The sequence below is a fragment of the Coenobita brevimanus genome, chromosome 96 (assembly GCF_032717465.1).
Source record: "Coenobita brevimanus isolate Jiangsu-jjx chromosome 96, ASM3271746v2, whole genome shotgun sequence".
NCBI classification, from domain to species: Eukaryota; Metazoa; Arthropoda; class Malacostraca; order Decapoda; family Coenobitidae; genus Coenobita; species Coenobita brevimanus.
The window spans coordinates 24441547-24455080 of NC_137049.1; the positions used below are offsets into that span (position 1 = coordinate 24441547).

Genomic DNA, 13534 nt, shown 5'->3' on the forward strand with positions numbered 1-13534 from the left:
CTCTTGAAGTGAACTGATTGATAAATGCAGTATCCAACCTTTCCACTTACAAAGTCTCTCCTTAGCTGAATAAAATCATCAGAAGGCCACTCTAAAGTACAAATTATGTGTTTAAATGTGAATGAGGCAGTTGGCATGGTAAAACAAAAACTCCACAAACTCAAACAAATTCCTTGGATCAGATTCCAACAATTATACTCGGATGAAGGGATATTTTCCAAATGTGAAAGGTTAGATATAGCCTTCATTGATGGCTCCAATTTAAGAGGTCTTCCCTCACCTGATTAAAATCATCTGCAGATAGCAAGTATGGATCAAAACTGTTCTCTGACTGGTGAAGCTAACTTTAACCTACTTTAACCACTTCCATCTGCTGATGTATCTTGTGTTTTACTGCTGCTGCCAACAAATAATTCTGTTCTGATTAGGAATGATATGTGTATGAAACAACACAACTGTTAAGACTAACATACAATAACATATACTGATATGGAAAGAGATACTTATTCGAAAACAATACAGAAAACCTAATGTTGCAATATCTTAATATATAGTACTAGATATGCACAATTCAAATATATATATGTACAGTATAAAAACAATAATAATAATAATAATAATAATAATAATAATATTGTGTAAGCAATTATATGTTTAAATTGTGATGTTCAGACTAGTATTAGGATGAAAATTGATAGTACTGTAACTAATGAGTATTTACAGGTATTAAAATAACTTAAAAACAAGTAAATCAGTTTATCCTCATCCACTATGGAGAATACAGTACCTTCTTAATAATGCATGGTGCCAAAGAGCTTTAACCACAATCCATTTTAGGGGAAGGGGGGAGAGACTGCTGCACTTCATGAACCTCTGCCTCATACGTCTAGAACAGCGTTTCTTAACCTTTTCCGACCTCAGCACCCCCATTGTAATAAGGTCTCAGTCCAGCACCCCTCTACATCTGGTTACTGGGACTGCAGTTGCTACACTACTGCAGGGTTAAAGTAAAGTGAAGTACTGCCTGACAGTTTATTTTCTCTCTCTCTCTCTAAAAAAAAAAAAAAAAAAAAAAAAAAAAAAAAAAAAAAAAAAAGGATGCCAATACAAAGCAAATCCAGTAAGAAAAAATATAATGCAGCATTTTCCAGCACCCCCTAAAATTGATTTCAGTACCCCCTGGGAGTGCTAGCACCCCAGGTTAAGAAACGCTGGCCTAGAATAACATGAATAAATAAAAATATAAATCACTGGAGTGAAGTGGTTAACCTATCCACAGTACCTGAAGCTGTGTATGTGTGTATGGCTGGAAGGTAATGCGGGTGAGGCCGAGGCGAGATGACACTCTGTTAATCATGACTCGTTCAGGAAGGTCCATAGTGTTAGCAATGGTCACCACAACAAGCTTGCTGCCTGGGCGTGATGGCCAGTCAAACAGGTTATACATAACATCCTGTGATGAGAGAAACAGGAATAGCTAAATAATTTACAGTTAACACTCATCTGTCCATTACTTAATACTTCGTTTTTTCAGGAGCTCTGGGGACCAAGAAGAGGCTTCTCATTTCACATATTTAAGGCAAGAGTGACCAGTTACTATTCCTTGAGCAGCATTATGTAAACAACAGACTCCGACCATCCCTGAGACTTAAGCCCATATGGTCCACAATGAGTTGGACTGCCTTAACTCACTAGACCACCAAGCATTCTTTTGTTGGTTATATGGATACCACACAACAAAGTAAATTTATTTACTGGAGCATAGGAAACCATCTCACTTGTCATTTTGTTCAGTCATCTGAAAGTAGTGCTACACTAAGTGGATGAATGGTGTGCACCCCCACCTACCACAAACCTAAATTAATAAAAAACTTATGGCTTTTGACATGATGACTTGATGAGCTATTTACAAATACAGGCACACTGCCATTTATCTGTCTCAAACACTATGTAACACAGATAATAACATTAATTTATGGCCTGTACAAATGAACCCTATAATTGACGAACTAGCGAAGTTAAGCAACGTTGGGTCTGGTTAGTACTTGGATGGGTGACTGCCTGGGAACACCAGATGCTGTTGGCATAATGTTCTCCCTACGTGTCAAGTGGGGTTGGTGGAGGATTAGTGCCCCTCCCTGTAAAACAATTAACTCTAAGCCGTTGGCCACCCTGTTTGGGATACATGGCGTCTGGCAATGAATAATTAACAACTTTACTAATTAGCGAGTTCCTCCTAAAAAATAGTCTGGAAAAATACAGAAAAGAAATTGGAGGAATATGAATTAAAGTGGTATTGTCTTTCTGCTGAAAGTTAAACATATATTTAGCATCCATTCTTTTGTGTGTGTTTGTGTGTATATGTGATAGAAAGCGTACTGATGCAAACAGTAGTGTATTCCATTACCCCTTATTAACCCACGGCGTTGAACAACCCTGTACAGTGCCAGTGTCAGTGACGCTGAGTTGGCGCAAGCTATAAAAAACTGTGAACAATTATGAAAATGGAACGAAAGTCACTGGTATGTTTCCACGACCCTATGCTACCATCCCAAGTGGTCAGGTGGTCACTTAATCTGCTTTCGCTCACATGGCACATGCACTGTAATTTTATGAATTCTTCTGCGAATCATAGTCAATCACATGGTGGGTTTAGGAAGCTAAGAAACACACTGCTAGGTGTGCCAGATGATTCTCTTCACATCTGTAAGAAAAATAACTTGACTTTAGAACTCCTAAAAAATCGTTCCAGGGTCGGCCAGGGGTGCACGCAAATTTCTGAACCCACGGCCACTGAGGGGTTAAGCTGTAAAGCCAAACCTACAATTGCTTGTTTCCAGCGCAACGGACAAAACGTACTCTACATATTTAAAGGTGGGTTTCGTTTCCCAATTTCCCAACTGTAAGGTAGGGTGGGTTTGGTTAAATTATTAGGTACAGTTAGGTTTAATTAAACAGTGTCCCTTCCGCCATTACGCTCATGAATCTAACAAGAGCAGTCACAGTCGAACAGCTAAAAACAATGGGGAAACAGATTTAACAAGAAACATCTATTTATGGGTAATGAATTACAGTATCAGTGGTTCATAAGCTATGCAATTAACAGTAAATGTTATTTTCAGGAGGGTGTCAAGAATTTGCGAATTTCAAGAAGTACCGAGGGGTTTGAAACGTAACCCTTGCTAATTTGGTGTGGTTACTGTAACACATTTCCATACATCCTCCTTATTTTTTCATAATTACAGTATAAACTATGTGTTGGAATGGAAGAAACTGTCATTTCATCTGTGATACCTTTCTACATGGAACTTTCTTTACAGAGAATGACTAGTAAAATTAACTCAGAATGACATTGTGTTTAGTATCTGTACTATAAATCTGCTATCAAAAGCTTAACAATACCAGTAACTGTATCATTTTGTTTCAGTTTTGAAGGCTCCAACATGCTTGCATGCATCGGCCTTGGTCACCTAATGCTGCTCTATTTCTGGCAGCTTCCTTATTAGTTCCTTATTTCTGAGGTCATGCTCAATGACCTCATCCCAGGCCTTTTTCCATCTACCTCTTGCTACCCTACTCCTAACATTAACACTTATCACTTTCTGCACCCAATTATCATCCCCTATCCTCTCCACATGCCCAAACCATCTCAATCTACCTCCTCATCACGATACCAGTACACTCCAGTCCCATCCTACCTCTCAACTCTTCCATTGTAAACCTAGCGTCCCTAGGCCTCGCACTCAGGGACGCACTGCACATCCACCTAATCATTGCCATTTCTGTACATTTGAGCCTGCGAATATCCTCTACCTTTACTATCCATATCTCACTACCATACAGCATTACACTCCTAACACATGCCGCATACAAAGATCCCTTAGCACGGAGGAAGAGCCCTCTTAATGTCAGGAGAGGCGACAGCTCCCTGAACTTCTTTCAACAACTCCTCACTCTAGCCACAGAGCCAGCTCCAACCTCACCTCCAACACATAACATCTCTCCCAAATAACAAAATTCTTCCACACACTCAAGAGACTCACTAGCAAGTTAAATCCTTTTATGCCTGGCAATCTCCAAATGCCCTCCCTGACACATAGCATATATGAAATCAGCATTACCTCACAGTCTACCTCTAATACCTTATATCTCTTATGCACCCATTTATCACAAACACTGCACATGATGGAATTACTTCCCATGCCCTTGTAGCAAATCGAACATGGCCACTCCTCCTCCTCTTTGACAGTACTGTACTGCCCCCAGCCCTAGATACCACCACTTTTGTTTTGTCTGCATTTACTCTTAAGCCCTTGTGTCCCATGCCATCTCTCCATTTCCGAAATCTTTTCTCCACCTCCCTTTCATTCTCTGCAATCAACACCAAATCATTGGCATACAACATCTCCCACGGGAGTCCATTCTGAAGTCATGTGAGAGGGCTTCATCATCATCATCATCATCATCATCATCCAGACCTCCTTTCCCACCCTAGGGCAGGGTGAGGAGTAGCAATATCCAGACAGCCCAAATTTGCCCAATCCAATGGGCCGCGCTTCCATTTACTCATCATTCAAACCCCCTGAATACTGGCTCTATCGGATACGCCAAAAACATTCACCACGTTCTGTAGCTTCACATTAATATATGCGACTGAGTCAATCCAGATGCTGCCATGTAAAAAAAGGGTGCCAAATCATGCACTTCTCCTCACAACATTCATTCAGCCAGCTCAATCTCTTGTCAGTTCCCTACCCTCACTGACTTCCAAACCTCTCTTCCTCACACACTTATCCATCATATCTCTCCACTTTCTCCTTGGCCTACCTCGCCTCCTCCCTCCTTCAAATGTACTCAGATATACCTTTTTCATCACTCTATTGTTATCCATTATCTCCACATGACCATACCATCTCAGTACACTCTCTTCGATTCTGGTGTCCACCAACTTCCTCACTCCGCATCTATCATGAATCACATCATTTCATATCCTATCCACCCTCTGCACTCCACATACATCAGCAGTCCCATCTCCACTGCTCTTACTTTAGACTTTTCATTTTCATGCCACATCATAGTCTCACATCCACATGTTAAAGCTGGCACTAACACTCCATCATGTAAGCCTTGTGCAGCTGCAACACTCAAGTCTCTGTTTCTTATCAAGGCCTTCATTGCACTACCTACTTTTCTTCCTTGTGTCACTCTACTTTCAACCTCTTCGGCACATTTTCCTCTCGTTTCTATCAACGTACCCAGGTATTTGAACTCTTTCACCAATTCCACTCTCTCTCTATTCACTGTAACATTGCACTGAGAGTCACCTTCTCTCTCCATAACCATCACTTTACTCTTTTCTACATTTATTCTCAAGGCATGATGCTCACAGACATCATCAAAACTATGCACTACCCTACCAAGTTCTTGTCCGGTACTTGCAAGCAGTACTGCATCATCAGCATACAACAGATTTGAGATATTCCATCCATCACCTTTCATTACCAATGCTATCCCTCTCTCCATTACTAGTGTTTTTACTTCTCTCATCACCCCATCCATACATATATATTAAACAACCATGGGGACATCACACAACCTTGTCGCATGCCCACACCGATCGTGAACCATTCACTTAGATGCCCATTAACCCTTACACATGCTTCAATACCCTCATAAAAACTTCAGTACCATAATAAACAACAAGGGGCTCTCAGGACTGACCCCTGATGCACACCAACATTCACAGAAAACTCCTGACTCAAAACTCCATTCACCCAAACCTGGGTGCGAGCACCCACATACGTGACCATAACCACCCTAACCAGCCACTCCTCGATCCCAAGCTTTCTCACTGCCCACTTCACCACCACTCTGTCAAAGGTCTTCACCACATTAACAAAAACAAAGTACAGTTCCCTTTTCTTTTCTATATGTTTTTTCTGAAGCTGTCGAAAAATTAATATGGCATCAATGGTCCCTTTGCCTGACATAAACCCGAACTGCATTTCATCAATATTCTCTTTCTCTAATCATACCTTCTAGAAGTCTCTCCATTACCTTCATTATCTTGTTCAAAAGCATTATGCCTCTTTAATTTCCTTCTTCCAGGGCATCACCCTTCCCCTTGTACACATTTACAATTACACTCTTCTGCCAATCATCTGGGACAACACACTCATATATAATCATATTTATCAAATCAGTGACTAACCCCACTCCTGTATCTCCTGATGCTTTCAACATTTCCGCAGTTAACCCTGACACACCTGCTGCCTTCCCCACCTGCATCCTACCTATTGCCCTGCTCACAGTAGCTGCATCAATCAAAGGACAAGGGCCAAACACTGGATCTGCTGGGTCCAAATCTTCCCTGTCCCAGTCAAACTCCTCATTCAACAACTGGCTGTACTGCTCTCTCTAGGCATACTGAATATCCTCACTGTTCACCACTACCTTTTCTTCATCATTCTTCACACACTGCTCACCTATGATATCCCTGTTCTCCCTCTTCATCTGATTTGCCAACTTAAATATCATACTCTTCCATTCCACATGATTTAGGTTATCAAGTAAAAGCCTCCAAGATTCAGACCTTGCCCTGTAAATCGCTCTTCTACCCCTACACTTGGCAACCAAGTATTCCTCTCTGCCACCACCCTTTCTCCACTTCCGGAAAAGCCTTCTTTTCTCCTTAACTGCAGCTTCTACACCCTCATCCCACCAGCACGTTACTTTATGTCTTGGAGGGCCCCTTGTACATCCACACACTGAATCAGTAACTCTCAAGAGATTGTTCATGAGGGCTCTGTACTGTTCATTAACACTTCTATCAACGTCTCTCTGTTCTGCCATCAGCCACCACTATTCATCTTGCTACAGAATGCATCCTTACTGCTTGGTTTTTCAACTTCCATATTTTCCTTCTAGGTGCATAGGTCCTCTTTTACATCACCTGCTCCTTAAACATCATGTCACATATCAATAACTAGTATTGCAGCACACACTCCTCGCTCCCTATAACTTTAACATCCCTCACTAACCTTCTATCAGCACTCCAGACCATGAAATAGTCTATCTGGTTGCTATTTCCCCCAGACTCATATGTAATCAACCTACTCTCTGTTTTCCTAAAATGTGTGTAGCACACAATCATGTTCATTGCCTCCCCAAACTCAAGCATCCTCCCTCCTTCCTCATTTCTTGTACCATATGCACATCTCCCACATTCTTAATATCCTTGAACTGTTTCACCTACATGACCATTTAACTCCTCTCCAAAACCTGCAATCTCATCATCCCCCATACCACTTACTACTCATATTAGGTCATCTCAGAATCTATCCTTCTCTACCTCATCCTAGCCTGTCACTAGAGAATAGGCCAATATAAATGCAAACATAATTCGAACGAACAAAATTTTCACACTTATTATCCTATCACTGACTCTCACCACATTCATGACATATTCCACCTATTTCTCCCCAACGACCACACCCACACCACCATATCCATGTGCCCTGCCCTGCCAAAACAACCTGTAATGTGCATCTCTCCTGGCAATAATTCTGGCTGATCCTCCTCTACGCCTGACATCCTGTACACATCCCACATCCACCCACCTACTACCAAATGCCTCAACTACTTCTCCCGCTTTACCCTCCATTTTCCCAAATTCCATGACATCACTGTGATCCACTTGGGTGATTTAGTTTCCTCAGGCTTGCTTAGATCTTTCTTTCTAGATATAATTTGGTAAAAATAAATAATGGGGAGAAACATACCACAGGCCCCATCCACCCAAACAGTCCCAGGCCTAGGCATGGGACCTGGGACCCATAGTCCACCAGCTGTGACCAGTGGCTGTGGCAGTGGCCTAGGGGAACCCTGCCAGGACAGCTACAGGGAATAATAATCCGATAATCAGAACTGTACCGGAATTGGTTGAGTAACTATGGAAAATAAATATTTTCAAAAAATGGCTATATCCCATATATTGTCCTCTGTGGTAAATGTGTGAACTAAACCATATGGAATATTTACACCATAACATTATATCATCACTGCTGCTGTATAATACTTTACCAATAAAAAACAACTCACAAATAATCCACATTGTCTATGATGCAAAGCAGTCCCCCACACATCATACTTACTCACCACATGCACCACACTATCACAACACAGGAAACCCTTCAAGACAACCTCAACGAAAGACCTCTCAGAGCGACTGGTTAAAGTTGTCAATTTCCTGCAGTCCACTGGCTTCACAATGTGATACAAGTAAGCCTGGGGTTGCAACAACATTATAAAGTATGACATAGCTATCACTCGAATATACATGTTACACTGAGAAAGCTAAGACCTCACCACTTCTCAAAACTGAGTAAAATGTCGTGCACATCTTGATGTATTACAGACAGCTCCACCAACTGTCCTGCAGGCATATATTCACAGCCCACCTGTTTGCGTGTCCACAGCAGATCCAACTCATCAACCAAGAGTAGTGTTGGGTCCCTCCGAGGTGCTGGTGTACTAAATCTCTTTTCCAACAGTGTTGAAGCATGCTCTGCAGTTGCCTTGTTTCCTGTCAGACCTTTCCAGACCTGCAATGGGGAGAAAAATACAAGTATAGTATGATAAAACTAAGTAATGGTACGGTACTACAAGCAGCACTGTGCAGCCTTTTTTATAGGTCCTACAATTAGCTAGGATACTTAGCAATCGTACATAACCATGACCCAGATACCTTAAGATATTACATACGAATAATGTGAATTCAATTTTCCTTAACCAAATATACAGTATATATGGAACTGTGGCAGAACCAGGGTAGGCTATCTGAAATCTGAAACTGTATGCCAAAGATTCTAGAGTCATACTTGAAAGAAATCAGACTAAGTTATATTTTGAAGAAATAACAACCATTCCACAATGTATTGGGATGTATGGTATTGTACTCTCAGAAAAACTGGCAAGTCTAGCTTCACACTATCACAGTGCTGATTAACATTCTATAAACAATAACTGCACATTATGTAAATGACTTTAGATTTATATCACCATTTCAGACTGTAAGTTTATTCATCCATCCATCATCCAATCCTACATTGCCTCATGAGGAGCGTAGGAGCCCGGGGCTAGGCAGTTGGTCCCGGCATTTAAGATGAGAGTGACCAGCCTCACTCATCCCTGAGTGGCATTGTGTGAGCAATAAACTCCAACCACCCCTTTGGATATAAACCTTCACCGGCTCAATCCGACTGGAGCACAATAATTACCCACTAAACCACCAGGTGCCAAAATTTGGTTATATGGTTACCATTAACTACGGTGGGTGGTAACCATATAACCAAATTTTGGCGCCTGGTGGTTTAGTGGGTAATTATTGCACTCCAATCGGATTTAGCTGGTGAAGGTTTATATCCAAGGAGTGGTTGGGGTTGACTGCTCATGTAATGCCACTCAAGGATGAGTGAGGCTGGTCACTATCATCTTAAATGTCAGGACCAACTTGCCTAGCCCCGGGTTCCTACGCTCCTCTGTGGGGCGACATAGGATTGGATGATGATGATGATGATGATGATGATGTTACCACCCAGCATAGTAAATGGTTTCCTTGTGTACAGGAAACCATTTGGCTTGTCACTCAGTGTAGAATCACCAACAGGCAGAAGGAAGAGTAAAGAATGAATGAAGGAAGGAAAGAGAGTAAGGGTTGAAATGAGCTCCACTCACCTCTACCCCAGTTCCCAAACCTCCCCCATACCCCTACCCAACCCCCCACCCCACCCGTCATTCTTAACTGGCAGTTACATTTCAAGCTGTAATATAACTATGAACACGCTACAGAAAGAAATTAATGTATTATGACGCTGACAATAAAACAAAAATGTTAACAATGGCCACCTCAGGCCTCATGTGTTGGGTGCACTGCTTTGCAAACACACACACACACACACACACACACACACACACACACACACACCAAAACACACACACATAGACACACCCGAACATGCAGAAACAGACACGCACTTATGTAAGTGCACGCAAGCACCCAACGCATGAGGTGTGGGATGGCTGTTGTTAACATTTTTGTTTTACTATCAACGTTATAATGCATTAAGTTTTTGCTGCAGTGTGTTCATGGTTATATTGTATACTTTTTACATATCCTAGTGTTTTATGTTTGTAGGTGTAAAATGGGGACACCCCTGAACAGAAATTAGTGATTGTGAGTGTGCATGATCATTAAATAAACACTTATAATGATATGGGTTACTATTTTACTCACTGGAAATGCACAAAATCATAGATGAATAGTTGCCAGCCAGTATATCCATGTCCAGGAGCAAGTCCAAGCCTGATAAATCCTTAGGGGGGGGGAAAAAAAAAAAAAAAATCAGAGTATTGGTGGCCGGATTGGAGGACTTTTACTGAACAATGGTATTTGTGCTCAATTTACAGAGACAAACCTGAACCCAGAGCTGATGAGGTTCAGTGAGGGTCATGGCATTAATCTCAAGAAAGGTGAAAGATGGGAGATGGCCATCTGTGCTGCACTCTTTCAACAGCTGCACTGCCTCACGGACTGTTGCTGTCTTTCCCGTTCCTGGCACCCCACTGATGTACCTGGAGAATAATGCTATCACAATCAAAGTTCACTGACACATCTCGAACAGCTGTGGAAATGGAAGATGTTGTCAGAAAATGTACCAGGTATATGCAGTATAAAGAACACAACAAGAGTATACCAAGAAAGAATGCTTTCTGAAATTTGGGAGAAAATTATAAATGTGGAAGACAGGAAACAATGCCCACAGGGGATTTTCGGAAAATTTTTGTTCGTGGTAATACAATCTGTCATTTATTATTTTCTCTTCAACTAACCAAGCCATTAATATCAATCTACAATCTGTTCCCAAATTTTCAGTACCTTAGGTTACTGGCAATGGCTGTAAAAGAAATACCCCAAAGCCTCTTAAATATAACAGAAACCAACTCCTTCCCTCAACTCTAAGCCATATCCATCATATACTCCTTTATTGTTTCATTTTAAGTCTTCCTCTCTTCCCAATATTGTCTACTTGAAACTTTGCAAATAAGACATATCATCATCAATTCATTATCCTAATTCAAATCTCAAGTCATTAAACAATCAGACAATATAATAGAATTTCCAAAGATAAAAGTGTGAACTCATTGTATTATTGCATATCTGGAGGAGACATTTCATAGGTTGTCCAAATATATTGTGCAGAAGGCAATGAGAAAGCTGGGGCTAGAAGAATGGCTAGTACGTGAGGAAATGAAAATGTGTAATGGTTCAAGAGCATATGAGACATTCCGTGGAAGAATGGCCTACCAACCAAAAATGGAGAAATGAACCTACAGGTTCAAGTATGTTCCCCTGGCCTAAATCGCATGTTTTTGCCCGCCTCCCTAAAGTAATAAATATTACGAATACTGGCTCTTATAGCATGGTAAACAGTCTATAGTTTGGACCACAGAAATCGACAATACTGAATTCTGTTGGCACAACAGACAGTGTTCCCATTGGGGAGGAAGAATGGGTGTTAGGCAAAAGCCTTCCAGCCAATGAGGCACTCTCTTGGCCCGTGGGTATGACATCTGATGCCTAATATGTCAGTTTTACTGCTTAATATACAAATATTATAGTTATAATGATTCCTCCTAAACGACATATTCCTTTTGAAATTTCACTTGATGAGATTAAGGATATTTTGAGGATGAAAACTGCAAGTATTATATACTAATAGTCTGTCATTTCATAAGCTTCAAACTAAACTGGATGGATTTTGTCTTTGCAATGTACAATAATAGGTGCCGCTGTTCACATAACCCCCCATTTATTGCATTATAAATACTTACCATGTTGTAAATATGTTACCAGTTATACTGTATTAAGAAAGCCTATTGAGTCATCAATTTTTTTATTTTTTGTGGGTTAACAAAGAAAACTGGGGCAGCCATTACAGAGATACAGTAATCTCTCGATTATCTGATGTAATAGAGCCAAAGCCATGTCCGGATAATGGCTCCATCCAGATAATGGATTTCTCCTCTGGCCCCCATTTGTATATAACCTAACTTTGAAAGCCAGTGTAAAAGGCCACTACAGTATATCGTACAATACTTTTTCCTGTTGTTTAACACTACTTTATCTGGTCAAGGAGTCCTAAAAGCCACAGCCAAGCAATTACCATGGTTAAGCAGACCCAACATCCACAGACATGCAATCTCTGCTGCAGGGCCACATCCTGCAATCAATCAATCAATCATTTCCTGTGGCACCCTCAGGGATGCATAGGGCCTCGATGAACTCACACCACCACATCCTATCTTGTGCTAACCCCTCAAGATCTCCCCAACACTCATCTCCAGCTTCCCGTCTCATTGTCCTCACCCACGTCTCTTTTGGCCTTCCTCTACCTCTCCTACCAAGTGCCACCCACCCTGGTGTACCTCGTACTATTCCCTGTCTCCTATACACATGTCCTAGCCACTTCCATCGTGAGAACCTAACATATTCATCGACCGGCTGCACTTCCGTTATTTCTCTAATTCTACTATTTGGTATCCTTTCCCACCACTTAACTCCTAATATTCTTCTAAGTGCTTTGTTTTCAAACACCAAGAATTTATTTTCCATAGTCACTGTGCTGTACCAAGACTCGTGTCCATAAATTAAGATACTCCTAACCATTACCTTATAAAGTTTGATTTTTGTATGCACAGAAAAATTGTTATTATTCCAAATATTTTTAAATTCCCATTGCCTGATTAGCCTTCTTTAACCTTTCCTCAAATTCAAAGTTCAGAGAACCATCCTTGGCTAAATAAGTACCTAAATATTTAAACCTATCAACTTGCTTTACAACCATACCTCCAATTACACATTCCTGTGCATTTTCCATATTCATATTGATTATTTCAGTTTTTCCACAATTAATAACCAAACCCACCTTGCGACCTTCACTCACCAAACAGTCCAACACTCTCTGCATCTCTTCTGGCCCATCACAAATCAAAACTATATCATCTGCATAATCTACATCCAAAAGTTTCCTGTTCTCTCCCCAAAGTATACCTGCACCGGTTTCTGTTCCAACGCGTTTCATAATGTAATCAATGACCAATATAAATAGTAAAGGCGATAAAACACCACCTTGAATTACTCTGGACTTGACTTCAAACGAATCACTCAGACAACCATCAACCATCACTTTACAAAATGTGTCCTCATGCATGTTCATAATGACCCTCACAAACTCCTCTGGTATTCCATAATGTCTCATGATCTTCCCCATTGTCTCTCTCGAAACACTATCAAAAGCCTTTTCAAAATCAACAAAACAAAGACTTAACGGTACTCTCACTTCATTAACTTGCTGCATCAAATGCCTAACTATAAAGATCCGATCATTGCAACCACGTCTCTTTCTAAAACCAGCCTGTTCATCCCTCAGAATACCCTCAACCACCGGCTCCAACCTATTTAACAACACTCTAC

At 40.9% G+C, this 13534-nt stretch overlaps 1 protein-coding gene across 1 annotated transcript in view; it reads right to left on the minus strand.

The window, feature by feature from the left end:
• Positions 1-13534, minus strand: part of Orc1 (origin recognition complex subunit 1) — a 42425-nt gene that overhangs the window by 4361 nt on the left and 24530 nt on the right. The window contains exons 11-13 of the mRNA XM_080283207.1: positions 10476-10632; positions 8460-8603; positions 1283-1453 (exon numbers count right to left, since the gene is read on the minus strand). Of these exons, the coding sequence (XP_080139333.1) occupies positions 1283-1453; positions 8460-8603; positions 10476-10632 (472 nt within the window). The remainder of the gene's footprint in view (positions 1-1282; positions 1454-8459; positions 8604-10475; positions 10633-13534) is intronic.